The sequence below is a fragment of the Orbicella franksi genome, chromosome 12 (genome assembly GCF_964199315.1).
Source record: "Orbicella franksi chromosome 12, jaOrbFran1.1, whole genome shotgun sequence".
Classification (NCBI taxonomy): Eukaryota; Metazoa; Cnidaria; class Anthozoa; order Scleractinia; family Merulinidae; genus Orbicella; species Orbicella franksi.
Window position 1 is genome coordinate 14,762,456 of NC_138156.1, and position 15,972 is coordinate 14,778,427.

The 15,972-nt window shown below is 43.6% G+C and overlaps 1 protein-coding gene across 6 annotated transcripts in view; it reads right to left on the reverse strand.

Moving 5' to 3' along the window:
- Window positions 1–15,972, reverse strand: part of LOC145462394 (uncharacterized) — a 238,699-nt gene that overhangs the window by 100,615 nt on the left and 122,112 nt on the right. For all 6 annotated transcript variants that reach the window (XM_081445910.1, XM_081445911.1, XM_081445909.1 and 3 more), the window contains one exon: window positions 5,168–5,368. In XM_081445910.1, coding sequence (XP_081302036.1) covers window positions 5,168–5,368 — 201 coding nt within the window. The remainder of the gene's footprint in view (window positions 1–5,167; window positions 5,369–15,972) is intronic.

Below are 15,972 nucleotides of genomic sequence, written 5' to 3' on the forward strand. Positions count from 1 at the left end.
AAGCTAGACCACTTCCTTATGCCCTGGAGCCAAAGTGGAGAGAACATTGCTTAAAATGGAAAAGGATGGAGTTATTGAAAGAGTAACTTCTGCTGTCAGTGCAGCCCCTATTGTGGTGGTTGGAAAGAAAGAAAGCGACGAATTGCGTGTATGTGGAGATTTTAGTGTAACCCACAATGCATGTGCTAATGTAGAAACCTATCCTATGCCTCAGATTGAGGACATGCATTCAGCCTTGAGGGGATGCACTGTGTTTAGTGTCTTGGATATGAAACAAGCTTACCACCAGATACCCATTGCAAAGGAATCACAGCCTTATCTCACTATCAATACTCACATTGGGCTATTTGCATTTAAGAGGTTGCCAAATGGTATACATTCAGGTCCAGCCATTTTTCAGAGAATTATGGACAATTTATTGTCTGACATTCCGAAGGCAGTCAGTCGACTTGATGACATTCTGTTTGCAGGAACTGATCAAGAAGATCATCTCCACACTCTTTCCTTGGTTTTGGATCGACTTCTAAAAGCTGGCTTCCGACTGAACAAGGCAAAGTGCAAATTCCTTCAGCCATCAGTGGTTTATCTTGGTCACAAGATAGATGGTGAGGGCTTACATCCCACTGAAGATAAACTTACAGCCATTCGTGATGCCCCAAGACCTAAAGATGTTGCTGCCTTGAAGTCCTTTCTGGGACTTATAATGTTCTATTCACGATTCATGCCACATCACTCTACAGTCCTGGCACCCTTACACAGCCTATTGAAGAAGAATACACCCTGGAAATCGTCTAAAGTTGAAGAAGATGCATTTGTTGCCGCTAAGCAGCTGTTACTTAGCTCAAAAACTTTAGTACATTATGATGAAACACTTCCCCTTTTTCTGTCATGTGATGCTTCATCGTATGGTGCTGGAGCAGTTCTGTCTCATCAGATAGATGGACAATTTCGGCCTGTTACCTTTGCCTCTTGTACCCTGTCACAAGCCCAACAAAACTACTCCCAGTTAGAAAAGGAGGCATTCAGCATCATTTTTGGATTAAAGTGATTTTGTCAGTACTTGTATGGTTGCTCCTTCACACTTTTAACAGATCATCGCCCTCTGCTCACCCTCTTCGGACCACGGCAACCAGTTTCTGCTCATGCAGCAGCTTGACTTCAAAGATGGGCTATTATCCTGGCATCGTACAATTACAAAATTGAGTACTGCAGCACTACAGCGCATGCTGATGCACACAGCATGTCACGTCTTCCTTTGCCACAAACATGGTCACCCAAATGTGAAAATAGCGAGTGCTTCTTCTTAAAACCTGAAGTTGTAACCAATGTGACCAGTCAGATGATCAAAAGAGAAACCCAGGTTGACCCCGTCTTTTCCAAAGTGTACAGTTAAGTCATCAGTGGATGGCCAAGTGTCGTTGATCCCACAGTGGTACCATTCAAGAATAAACGAGATGAACTGACAACCCAACAAGGCTGTGTGTTGTGGGGTACTCGGGTTGTTGTACCACCTTCCCTTCAAGAGAAAGTACTGCATGAACTTCATGAAACCCATCCAGGAATTTCTAGAATGAAAGCGCTATCAAGGTCATATGTATGGTGGCCCAATATTGATGCCCACATTGAAAGAACTGTTTCTTCATGCAGTACTTGTCAAACTATGAGATCTGCACCTCCTACTGCTCAAATTCATCCATGGGTTTTTCCAGCACAGGCTTGGTCTTGCATTCATGTGGACTTTGCAGGACCAATCTCTGGACAAATGTATATGGTTGTTGTTGATGCATACAGCAAATTCCCAGAGGTGGTCAAAATGACAAATATTACTGCTGGAACAACTATCACTGCATTGCGTGACATATTCAGCAGGCATGGATTGCCTGAAATTCTTGTTTCTGAAAATGGTTTCCAGTTCACTTCGAAAGAATTTGAAAAGTTTTGTGTCAACAATGGAATTTTACATCGTACTACAGCAGCGTACAAGCCATCCACCAATGGTCAGGCAGAACGTGTTGTCTAGATTTTGAAATCAGCAATCAAACAAGCCCAGCTTACCCACACTGATGTGTCTGCTCAAATTGCTAAGTACTTACTAGTTTATCAAAACACCCCCCATTCCACTACAGGTGACCCTCCCTCTTTAATGCTTATGGGCAGGAGATTGCGCACTCGCCTCAATTTACTGATTCCTTCAGTTCCAAAACATGTTGAAGCTCAACAGTACAGTACGATGGTTCGTCCCACTGCACACAGAGGTCTACGCCAGTTTCATGCAGGTGATCCAGTACTGCCCAGAAACTATGAGAAGGGGGAAAAGTGGATGCCTGGGTTCATCACCGAGGTACTTGGTTCTTGACACTATATGGTTGAAGTGTCAGGCAATCTGTGGAAACGACATGTGGACCAACTTCTGAGCCGAGCTGTCAATGATGACCATTTAAACAGCCCATCGTCAATTGAAGATCATTCTATGCCACTTCGATTGGCTCGCCCAGCGGACTTTTCTGATGAAGTTGCCCCACTTACCTCAGGCTCTCATACAGCCACAGCGAATGAGTCGCAGTTGACCAGTACTAGCGAACGTTTTGAAAGTCCTTTACCTACAGTTGCCTGTTCTGTTACAGACAATGACAATGTTACTGGAGTTCCTCCTGTTTTGCTGTCAGAAACTCCTGATACAAGTTCTATGTTAGAGAAACCAAGTTACTTAGACAAGGTTGCTACTCTCCCTTGTTCTGAAAGACGTTACCCTGTTTGAGTAAATCGTGGACTGCCAAGTCACTTGAGAGACTATGAGTTAAAGTGCTGACATTGCTTAACTGTTGTTATAGAAAGAAACTGTTTCATTTAAAGGGGGAGAAAAGTAATCAAAATTTCTGTTACATAATAGGTATTGTTTGGACTGTTTGGACTGCGCATGTGCAGTGACACATGCGATTCGGATGTTCAGAATGTTCAGATTAAAGAGAGTTGAGTTGCGTTTCCTTGTGTCCTCGATAATTATTATCCGTTTACAACAATTTCCTGACACTGTTGTTTAGAGAGAGGTGTCAAGAAGATGTAGAGATGTTGATCACGTCCTCCAGCTTAAATCTTACCAGAAACGAACTTGATTAGTGAACCTTGGTACTTTGTGAAATGGGGCACTTATTCATGAAGCCTTATCTTTTTTATTAATAATTACACTCTCACAATCTACAATTCTTAAGCTTTCAGAAATGCATACTTAACTGGGGTTTGCATGCAATGTACGACCGTAAAGCGGTGCCAACAAATGATGGCCATTTGGGGTATAATGATACCTTAAGTGATTTCATGTAGGATTTGCACAGAACTTTGACATAACTCCCACTGCTTGGACAATGGCCGGACAAGTTGCGATTGCAGCATAAAGTAGGCTTCCAGTGATGAACTGGTACAACATTGCATTTATAGGTCTGCTAACACCATCTTCCTTTTGCAGCTTGACGTTCAAATCAGCAGGTGCGGACACTGGTTTGGGTTCTGCTTACCCAAAGAGCATCTTTTGATGTACTGCCCTTGATGAAGGTAGACTTGCTTGTTTTCCTTATCTTGAACGATGCAAACTGCCACATAGCAGTGCAGCTCCCCAATATTTTTCATCTTAAACTGCAACTTTAAGCTGTCCTTAAGTCTTTCCATCTCTGAAGTGTTTTTCGCTAGTATCATCAGATCATCAATGTGAACTGCAATGATTGTCAACGTATCCTCTTTTCTGATGAACACACAGGGATCTGCCGAGGTTTGAATGAGAGCAATCTTCTCAACACATTCCTGGGAAGCTTTATTATAACATTGGGATGACTGGTTTAATCCATACAGTGACTTCTCTAGCTTGCAGACCAGATGCTCTTCTCCAGATTTCACATATCCGTCAGGTTGCTGTATGTGAATTTCTTCATCAAGTTTGCCATTAAGAAAAGCTGTCTCAATGTCTCAAACCCTAGCAAAAGATGTATTAAAGTGAAATGAACTACAAGCTAAGTTTCATCATAGTCAACAGCACATTTCTGGGCGTAACCCTTGGCCACTAGGCGTGCTTTAAACCGTTCCACTGTACTGTCTGCTGTATGCTTCAGCTTAAATGCCCATTTGCATCCTATAGCTTTCCGACTGAGGGGTAATTCAACCAACTTCCACATCTTGTTTTAAATCAGAGATTTGTACTCTGAATCTGTAGTGACTTTCTACACTGCAGCATGATCACTGGACTTTGCTTCTTGTAAGGTTGAGGGTTCATCTACCTCACATAGATGATAGGCAACATGGTGCACGCAGTGGGTCGCGGTGTCTGCATATTAGTCTTTTTACAAGTAATCTTAAGACGTGTCGGCATTTTAATGTATTGCTCTTTTACTTCCCAGTTATCAATAACTTAATATATCTTCCCTATTTAGTCTTTGATGAATTTACTGTAAAGTACTAGTGATTAGTCTATGTAAATAGTGTTATGAAAATTAAAAAAATTATTATTTAACAGCCTTCTCATTTAACTAGATGTATCCTAATAATTCACCCAGTATCCTATTTTAGATTTTTGGACAGTCACATATGCAACCTATTGCCCTTGAGAGAACTTTGGGGAGACTGAGTGCCAGCTTTTGGCATTAGCATTACTGGGATGGTGGGAGGTGCAGTGGCCTCGTGGTTAGTGCGCTCGTCTCCAGGTCAAGTGGTCCAGGTTCGAGCCCTGGCCAGGACATTGTGTTGTGTTCTTGGGCAAGACACTTTACTCTCACAGTGCCTCTCTCCACCCAGGTGGGTAGCAGCGAACTTAATGCCGGGGGAAAACTTGTGGACTTGCATCCCATCCTGGGGGAGTAGAAATACTCCTAATCGTTTCAAGCTACAGAAACCGGGATAAGTTCTGGCCTGATGGGCAACTTGGCTTGTATACAGACTTTACCTTTACCATTGCTGGGATGGTTAATAGGGTTCAACTGTACCAAAACTTCATGACCAAAGAGCATAATGCAAATTAGCCATTACAGGAATGAGCTGGCTCCAAGAGCCCTTTGATTTATCTTATTGTAGCTACTATGTGTTGTCATTTACTGACTAATTCTTTTCTTTTCCTTCTTTGAACTTGAAAGTTATATTAACATAAAGAAACATAATGAACATAATTAGTACAACAATGGCTCACCAATCTTCTATCTTGTCTCTTTTGATTGTGTTCCCCATAACCCAGTGTTGTATTGATGCCAAAGGTATAAGGCATTTCAAAATGTCTATGAACAAAGTCAAATTTGTCCTCACTATCCTCCTTTTCTTCATCTTGTTCAGTGGCATCACTTGCATCTGAAAGTTGAAAATCTTTTCTAGAAGCTTCACATGTTGAAGTGCTCTGAAAAAAGTACAAATTACATGAGAGTGAGACTTGAAATTACAACATCAACCAACATTTTGAAAACCTTTAAGTCATAACATCTTATTTACCTAGCGTGAGGGCTGTAGTAAGGAAATATATTGACCCGACGTTGTGGCAGTATGGACCAAGGGAAGCGAGGTTTGCAAAAAAATGACCCTGCCAATATTCCCAACTACAGCTTGGGCAAGCTAGTTTAGTAAGTAGTTTACAATATGCACTTGCTCTCAAAAACAAAAACCCAGCTTCAAAATGGCCAGAGGACAAAATCCTGGCCAAGAAAGAACCATCAGAAAATTTGGATCAACCTCAAGACTACCTTGCCATATAAAAATATTGAAATACTAAAGACTGTAAACAGTTATCCTTCTGCAAGGGTATAGTATGCATTTTTTGTGGGATATGCACCAACTGACTGGTTGCTATATGGGGTTTGGAAGCATGCCCAATAAAAATATTTTTATTTTGAGAGGCTTGGAAAAACTATATCCAATTTTTTTTTCAGGGGACAATTAAATAAATCGAAGCAGGATAAAATGTTATGATATTGGTGGAGCCAAGCCTAAAAGTAGAGCTCTCGTAAAATGCTAATCATTTACTCAACACAACAAACTTTAAAGAAATTCATCAACAAGCATTTCACCACATCTAATTGAACAAAACGAGGAAATCTACATAAACACAATAATTATCCATATCTTTACATTCGAGTATCAACTATAGCAAATTCTGTTTCAAAGAAGGATGGCCAAATGAAAGAAATATTTAAGTGCCACTATGATGAAATTTTCGATATCCATGTTTTTACATTTCCGTACACAATGCGTCTTTCCTAGATATCTTGGCAAATTTCATTTTATTACGAAAATTAGAACTCATGGTTTTTGGACCTTTATTTCCGAGAATTTACGGCCGCCATTAATTTTCCTTGTTCCAAGTCTTGGTTGAGAATTTGAAAAAATGACGTCATTTTCTCAAAAATACCACACAGGTTGAAATTATAATAACAATTCATGTGGAAAATTGCACGAATATATGAGCCAAAGTTTTTGTTATACTTTATGGGAATTGCGGCTAATTGTTATTATAATTAACCCGTGCGGTATTTTTGAGAAAATGACGTCATTTTCTCCAATTCTCATCCAAGACTTGGAACAAGGAAAATTAATGGCAGCCGTAAATTCTCAGAAATAAAGGTCCAAAAGAGATGAGTTCTAATGTTCGCAATGGATTGAAATTTGCCAAGATGTTTAGGAAATACCTATTGTGTATGAAAATGCAAAAAATTGGGTATCAAGAATTTCATCATAGTGGCACTTTAACAAAAATTTGTTTACAGCTGTAGATTCAAGAAATGCATTTCAGAGCACACACATGGATAACGGCGGGTTGGTAAGAGCAAATTTTGACGAATGGCTTTGCATATGGAGAATGACAGTTTCAGTAGCTTATAAATTCAAAGCAGACCTTCTGAAATTCGCACAAAAAGCGAAAGCAAATTTCAAAGAAGTGATAGAGAATGAAATTTAAAACTTGGAAAGCGTTAAAATGCAGTTTGCGCTTAACGTTAGGTTTTCAATAACCAGAGATGGTGTAAAACAACAAATGGAACATTATTTTAAACAGAGAGACCCAGCCATTTTTAACGAAAACAATGTGGCAACAGTAAGTGACGTATTTCGGCAGTTTATTGATGAAGTAAAAGGTGAAATAGAAGCTTGGTCTCAAAGAGGCTCAGGCTGGGTGGTAGAAGGTGTCTTGGAAGTCTTTGTTAATGTTGCCCGATACCAGTCTTTTCGTGGTGGCAGTTATATACCGCTGCCTAAAAGCTACAAAACAAAAAAGCGATAATCAATGTTCAAAACCGAGACAACCAGTGCTTGAGATGGGTGCTGCGTGCGGCATTATTTCCAACAGAAGATGGTGAAAAGGTGACAAGAACGTCAAGCTATCCCACAGAAGACGTACTGAATTTTAAAGGCATAGACTTTCCAACACCGGTGAAACAGATAGACAAGCTAGAAAAGCAAAATCTGTACCTGGCTATAAACGTGTTTGGCTGGGAAAAAGACAGCGTGATCATGCATAGGCTCAGCAAAAAAGACGGGAGTATACCAAGGATGAACTTGATGCTTATACGGGATAAAGAAAAATCGCACTAAATGTACATGAAAAGGCTTAACGCTCTCTTGTACAACCAAAACAGGCACAGCGAGAGCAAACATTTCTGCGAATGCTGCTTGCATGGATACCAAACAAAGGAGCTGCTGGAAAGACACAAACCGGAATGCATGGGGCAGCTGAAATGTCCTACAAGAGCCGAGCTGCCCAAAGAGGGTGAAAACAAAGTCAGGTTCAAGAACCACCACAACCAGATGAAAGACTCATTTGTGGTATGCAGACTTAGAATCACTGATAAGATCCACAGCTGCGCGAAAAAAGATCAGGCAACGATAAAAACTTAAGTCCAGGAGCCCTGTGGCTTTTCATACATAATCATGAAAAGCGACAGACAGATGCATGGACCGTAAGTGTATCGAGGAGAAGATGTGGTTTACAGGTTCTTGGCGAGCCTTCAGTACCACGAAAAGTTTACAAGAGCCAAGCTAGCCGACAAAAAGCCAATTGTAATGACAACAGAAGACTGGAGTAAATTCAAAAACGCAACAGAATGTCACATCTGCAGGGAAAGCCTGGTAAAGACAGGGTTCCGAGACGAATTCGATGTGTATGACCCCAACACGGGCAAGTATTGCGGCCAAAGCCACAAAAGGTGTTATTACGTGCTGAGGGGGTTTGTGGGGCCAAGAAGAGAGAGAAAGCCCAAAAGCCCTGACAATGAAGCCTGCATATTTTGCGGAAAGTTGCTACTGGTAAACAACTACAGAGACGCGATGAAAGACCATTGCCATATAACAGCAAAATACCGGGCGGCTGCACACAATGATTGCAACTTGAAGCTATGCATAAAGCCCCAAATGGTGCCGATTCCTGTGATCTTTCACAACCTGAAGGGATATGACGGCTACTTGCTGATGCAGGCAATTTCGCGGGTGATTGGGCAGATAAACTGCATCCTGAAAAACATGGAGAAATACGTCTATTTTTCGCTTGGAAACCTGAGGTTTATCAACAGCCTGAACTTCATGATGAGCAGCCTCGATGAGCGGGTAGATGGAAATGCGCCAGAAGACATGAAGATCATGGAAAAGCTGTGCCAAGACCGAGAAAAGAGAAAGATGATCCTGAAGAAAGGCATCTACCCATACGAATACATGGACAGCTTCGAAAGGTTCACCAAGAAAGAGCTTCCCCCTCAAGAAGAGTTTTTCTCGAAGCTGAAGGGGGAAGGCATAACCGCCAAAGAGTACGCCCATGTGAAGGAGGTGTTGGCCGCGTTTGGGTGCCAAATGCTTGGCGACTACCACGACCTGTATGTGAAAACCGACGTGGTGCTGTTGGCAGACATTTTTGAAAACTTCTGCAAGGTCTGTACGGAAAAGTACGGGTTAGACCCTGCACATTATTACACAGCCCCTGGCCTGAGCTGGGACGGGCTGCTGAAAAAGACCGGTGTCGAGCTGGAGTTCTTGACAGACCTGGACATGCACCTGTTCATTGAGAAAGGCATGCGGGGCGGAATCTCAATCGCGAGCAAGCAGTACGTGAAGGCAAACAACCCACGGGTGCCTGATTATGACTAGAGCAAGTCGAACAAGTACACCACGTACCTGAACGCGAACAACCTGTACGGCTGGGCCATGAGCCTACCGCTGCCCAAAGGAGGCTTCAAGTGGAAGCGGGTGATGCCGACGGAAGAGCAGATCATGAAGATGAAAGAAAGCTTGCGTGTCAGGTGGATCTTGGAGGTGGACCTCAAGTACCCGGAGGAGCTGCACGCGACCCACAACGAATACCCGCTCGCGCCATAGAAAAAGGCGATCAGATGTCAGGGTACCAAAAAAGAATGCTGGCCGACCTGGAGCTTGAATTTCTGAAAAGCGAGAAACTGGTGCTCACTCTGGAAGACAAAAGCAAGTACGTCGTTCATTACAGGAACCTGCAGCTATACTTGAAACAAGGAATGCGTTCGAAAAAAGTCTCCTGGGTACTCGAATTCAACCAGGAGCGGTGCATGGAGCCCTACATCCGGATGAACACAGAGTTCTGGAAAGAAGCAAAGAACGAGTTCAAGACCAACTTCTACAAGCTGATGAACAACTTAGTGTTCGGCAAAACAATGGAAAACCTGCGCAAATGCCTCGACGTGAAGATAGTACGGAGTTGGGAGAAAGACAAGATCCGCCGCCTGGTGGCCAGCCCATCGTATGCAAGGCACGAGATATTCAGAAACGACATGGGAGGCATTCACATGTATAAATCGCGAGTGTACCTGGACAAGCCGGTCTACACTGGCATGACGATCTTGGAGAACAGCAAGATTTTGATGTACGACTTCTTCTACAACCAGATGAAATCCCGGTACAGGGAAAAATGCGAGCTGATCTACACAGACACAGACAGCCTGCTCACAGAGATCAAGACGGACGACGTGTACAGAGAAATGACTGAAGACCTGGTGCTGTACGACACAAGTACCCCAAAGAGCACCCGCTCTACAGCAGCGAAAACAAAAAGGTATTGGGCAAAATGAAAGACGAGTGTGCTGGAAGTGTGACTGCTGAAGCAGTGGCGATACGGCCGAAAATGTATTCGATCATAGAAGAAAAAGAAAACATCAAAAAAGTGCAAGGTGTGAAAAAAAAATGTGGTAAAAAAAGAGATCCAGCATGAGCAGTACAAAGAGGCGTTGTTTGAGAGAAAGCAGTTCTGTCACGGGATGAACATCTTGCGAAGTGAGGGCCACGAGATGTATGGTATGCACGTGGACAAGGTCTCGCTGTCAGTGTTCGACACGAAGTGGTGGATAGCAGACGACAGCGTGCACACACTGGCATACAGGCACAAAAAGATCAGGAATGGACTTGTTTGGGAGGAAGCTACGTATTAGGAGGCACAACCAACAGCTCTTCATGAACAAAGCTGCGCTTAGGCCCATTGGACAAATATTAGACAACAGGTTCATTCGGTTTGGTTATGGCTCTCTCAAGATGGTGTACTTTCAAAGACCAAACTGGGTCTGCGGCTCTTTTAGTCCCACCTTCAAGTTCGCCGGGCTTATACAAATATCGTACATTAATAAGTGGGGGGAGTTTTTTCTCTTTCAAGCCAACAGGTCTGGAATAAGTAGAGGATTTGGAGGCAACAGATTTCTCTTTGATAGCGACAGCTGGTTTTTTTCTGATAAGACTAGTGCTGTTAAGAGCGGCAACGACATTGGGGAACTTTTTGACCCAGGCAGTTGACTGCTAGCCAGAAGGCAGCAGCATTTCTACAGCATACTGATGCCCAAACAAGCACTCGGCGAGCATGTGGTTGAAACGCTCCATGATAGCCTGGTCTCTGTGATTTTCAGGGCGCCTGCGACGAATAGAGGTTTTGTTGTTTTCCATTTCTTTGGTCACACTTCCCATGAACTCGTGCCCAGGGTTGACCTGAAGCAGCTGAGGCCACGTCAAAGGGCTGCGCTTGTAAATCGACCGAAAAGCTTTCGCAACCTCGGCAGAGTCTTTAGAGGTCAGAGGTCAGCCTCTTTGAAACGGCTGGCGACATCGACAACAGTCAGCACGTATTTGTATATTTTGCGGCCACAAGGGAGTTTCTCATGAGGCAGAAAAAGAAGGTCCCCTTGGTGGAACATGTTAGGCAACGATACATCGAATTTGGGCCGTGGAATGTATTGCGCCGCGGGGAGATAGATCTGCCAAAGGACTTGTTTGATGAGCCACTGCTTGGCGGTTTCTTCAGGGACTTTCACAGTGTCCGCTAATTTTTTGATGGCAGCCATGCCTCTCCAGTAGCCCTGGGGGCTGTAGTAGACTTTGGCAAGCTTGGTTTCCATTACAACACAGAGACGTTTATTGAAAGAAAACAGAAAGCCGCGTAGCCGAGAGCGAACGTGCTGCCACCCACAAAAAGAAGCTTGCCTTGTTTCTGCTGCTCACTGGGCTGATAAAAGTCAGCGAAGCGAGGCTCTTTGATTGTGATCTGCTTGTCTGGGTGGGCCTGGTTATAGAGTTTGAACGCGTAATCGGTGTTTGTGAAGTTCTGCTTCACCTGTTCTTTGATTTCTCTGTTGGTTTGAATCCAATCCAGAAGCTTGGTGAGGTTGCATGTGTATTTGGCCATAGCATCTTGATAAGCTTCAAGGGCTTTGTTGTGCCGCATTTTCTCTGCCAACGCTGCCTTCACATTGTCTACAGAAAGAAATTTGGCAAGATAGTTGCCGCCAGAAAAAGCAGTGGCATTAAGAATTGCGCCTCCAATCATCATTGCAGTGCTTGCCATTTATATTTCTTTTCTTTTTTCTAAACCGAAGTCTGAAGAATTTTTTGTCTTTAAGGTAGTCTTTGAGTGCGATGCTACCTGCCAGGACAGCCGTGAATTTTGCATAGTTCATGGTGCTGCTGCTGGGGTCAGAGGTAAAGTTCTCTTTCACCACTGTTTTAGCAATCCAGCCGATCCTAGCGATTAAGCCGGTGAGAACGGCCGCATCCATGATCATTTTAACGAGCTTGTTGTCTTTGTCTGTCATTGTATAATGTGCGTCTTTTTTATTTTCAAATATCAATCCATTGCCTGAAGCCCTCTTCTTTGCACAGTATCAACAGTAGGAGCTTGCATCTCGGTGGCTGGCTGAGGCGTAGCAGGCTGTTGATTGAAAACCTTTTTATCTCCTCTCATTTGTCGTAGAGGCCAATGACAGAAATACTGATGCTGATTATACTGAGCCACTGAGTCATGCTTATAACGTTTTTTGTGTCTTTCTTGGGTGCCTCAACAACGTCTTCCTTGGGTGCCTCATTAACTTTTTTGCTTTCACTAACAGGAGGAATGAGACCTGCAGCTACGGTGGCTTTTTTTGTGCTTTGCACGCCTGTTTTGTTTTCTCAGCTACAGCTTTGCCCATGGCCACCCTCTTCAGGTTTTTCGCAGGCTGTGTGGTTGGTATTTTTGAAGTAACTTGACCCTGTGCCTCAGGCTTGACTTGAGTGGTTTCTGAATCTGCCATTATTTTTAGTCAACAGAAATATTTAATTAACGAACTGCTGGGCAATGCTTACTAATTATTCCGCAGTTTGCTCAACGACTCCTGGGCAATCCTTAGCAGGACTGAAATCGATATGTTTCATTGTGATCAGCGCCGGGTTGGCTACCATGAGCAGCTGCTCACATCTCAACGCAAGACTTCCGATAAGAGTGGACAACTCTTTGGTGATGACGTAATCTTTTTTGAGATCTTTCTGCAGAGCTTCAATGTCATTAATCAGCAAAAACATACCAACCCCCCTGGTGTACAACAAGATATAGCTATCAACAAAGGTTTTAGTGGTCTTGGCGCCCACATAAGTCTCGTATCTTTTGTAGTACTTTTCAACATTGTTAGCTTCCAAGCGCTTAACCTGCTCTTGTGTAAGCTGAATGCCGATGGCTTCCTTTGCTTTGCCTGTAGAAACCAGAATTGCAAGCTATTCACGGAGGTCCAGGATTACTGGCTGAGGAATAGCGTTTCCACCACTTCTGGGCTCGGTTTTGAGCATCAGAGTGACTTCTTCCATAACTTTCATATCATCAGCCGTAAGATCCGCCCTTTAGTTAACGTTTTTCTTTTTTAATTTGAAAATTTAATCTCGTACAGGTGGCGAAGAGAGAAAACAAGGTGGGAGAACTTTGTCTCTTTCAACCTCGCAATCAGCTGCTTGAGGTCATCCTGCGAAAGCTCTCTCACGTATTCTTCAAAAATTGCCTTTGTGGTCTTGGCTGAAGCGGTGTAAAACAGCACGATGGCCACTACATTTTCACAGAATGGCTTCGTGACGCTGGAGGGCTGCTGGGTCAGCACCCACACGCTGATGTTCACGTGACGGGCAGAAAAGCCAAGTTTAATGAGCTCACTGGTGCGACCTTTCACGTCTTTGGAGGCCGCGCAGTCATCAAGGACAATCAGCGTGTTGGCTCGTTCAAAAACAAAACTCACTACTTTCAACCGAAGTTCCATTTTGTGCTGCTCGCATATGATGACATAAGACCGCGGATCTCTCTGAGCAAAATAGAAGAGGGTCTTGTGGTGAGTGAAGGTTGGGCAGATGAGCATGATGTAATCGAATTTGCCCCGAAAAGGGCCACAGAGCTGGTTCATGAGGAACCGAGTTTTGCCTGAGTTGGTCAGCAGCACATTGAAGGGGATGTTACCAGGGTGCATTTCATTTTTTTTATTTCTGTCCAATCAATGCTGCAAGATTTGAGCTGTCTTCCAATCATGTTAAACTGGGCATCGGAGATCAAGAAGATATGGCAATTCACATCGCCAAGCTGGTGGTCTTCTGCTCGATTTCCAGCTGGACGCCGTCGGTGGTGTTCACAAGCTGCGTGCTGCTGCCATGCATTGTTTGGTCGGCCATGGAGTGTAGGTTGATCGGCAGCCCGAACCAGTTTTCGGTGTAGAACTTTTCCAGCGTCATGTGCTTGGTTTTCCTTTTTTCTTTCACAGAGAAGTGGCTGGCCTCTTTCCGCATGTCCTTGCTTTCAGTGCCTTTCTTATACAGCATGTTTGGCGAACCGTTGATGGTGACGCTGACTTTGGTGATGTCGGGGAAGATGTATTTTTCCGAGTCCTGGGCACCTCTGGTATAGGGCTCCACGAAAAGCAATAGGATCTCTTTCCGGGACTGTTTCTGAGCATCAACTTTGATGTTCAGCCGCAAATCCACGTCTTTTTTAAAGCTCACATTTTTGTGGTGCATCATGTGGTAATACATGAACTCTTTGCCGGCCTGATACACGCTGAGCGCCTCTTCTCAGAGAAACTTATTACGTATCATTTCGTACTCGAGCTGGATGTTGGTCAGCTATTATTTCAGCTTGGTGGGGTCTGAGCCTCTGACCACCTGTGCAGCAGGGGTGAGCATCACTTCGAAAATGAGGTCATTGTACAGGGCAGGGCCTGGGGGTAGAAAATGCTGTGGTCAGTCAAGATCTGGTGGTCGAGCCTGATGTAGTACTTGCTTGGGAATATCTCGTTCAGCTTTTTTTCAGCATCGACACCCGACATTTTCTTGTACCCCGCATTCGAGCGTATCTTGCACAAGTCTACGCTCTGGATCCCCTCCTGCACCATGATGTCGCATTTCTTGACAGGGATGAACAGGTCTTCAAATGTTTTCTAGATATAGTACTCTACCCTGTCTTGCAGAGTGGCCCCTGCAAACTTCACGACCAGCTTGTCGACCAGTGCACACGTAACGTTCTGAAAGAGGAAGTTGTTGGCGTGCCCGCCATCCAGGTTGATGTCAAAGTGCAGCGCTAGCAAGCCAGGCACCAGCACCTCATTTTCGTTCAGCTTAGGAACCGAAATGTTCAGAGTGTTGCTGGCGTTGGTTTTGGTGGTATCGAAAGTGATGCGCTTGACAGCGCGTGGCACCTTCATGGCCCCCAAAGATTTCGCCATGTAAGTAGTGAGCAGAACATCAGGGATCTTGCCCGCTTTTTTGTAATCCATGATATATTAATACGAGATTATTTTCTAATTTAGAAAGAACATACATGGAATATATATTGCAATGGCAACAGGCGGGGGCGATTTTGGTATGGAAGACCCATTACTTGAGTATCAGATTGACCACGATGACGATGATGACGACGAACAAGTGGGCAATAGAACACAACCCTTTCAGCTGGGCACGTTGTCCACACCCTACCAAGGGGGGGTGCGAAGAAATTGAAATGCAAACAAGGCAACATGAGAAGAGCGGGCCTGAAACTTCTTATGATGAAACCACGCCGCTGTTGGAAGAAAGGCTGAAAGATTTGAGAGACAAAGACATTGAAAGAAGGCTTAATGCTTCGAGAAACCCGAACACAGGGCTGCTAGATATGTCCAAAACCGATCTTCAGACCAACATTTCAAGTGAAGAAGATGAACAAAAAGAAATCCAAAGAGTCAAAGCTTTGATCAAAGCCCGGTACCCCCTCGTCGAAGTTGACAAGCTGATGATCAGATTCTCCAAGAGAAATCTGAATCAGCGCGTGGTAGAGGGTCCTAAGGGTGGAGAGACCAAAATAGCTTTAGATGATGGCAGCAGTTTGCGGCAAGACTTCTGAAACAAAACATTCGTCAAAAAAGTTCTGGGGGATAGCGCTGAATCTATCATCCATAAAAACAGTGCTGATATTCGAAAAGTGCAAAAAGAACTAGATAAATTTCGAAAGCGAGAGTTAGAAGCAAAACAAAGTTTGAATGAACAAAATGAATTGGTAATGTCTCTAACTGAGCAGTTAAGAAAGGAAAATGCCAAGATTGAACAACTCAAAGACCAAGGGCCAGAATATGAAGCAGAAATTAAAAGGAAAAAACAACTGACAAAGAATTTACCAAAAGATTTACAAGACAGAATAAGAGAAAGAAAAGAATGTGAAAAAAAGGAAAAAATCTGGCCAATGAAGATGAAAAAAACGCTCGACTT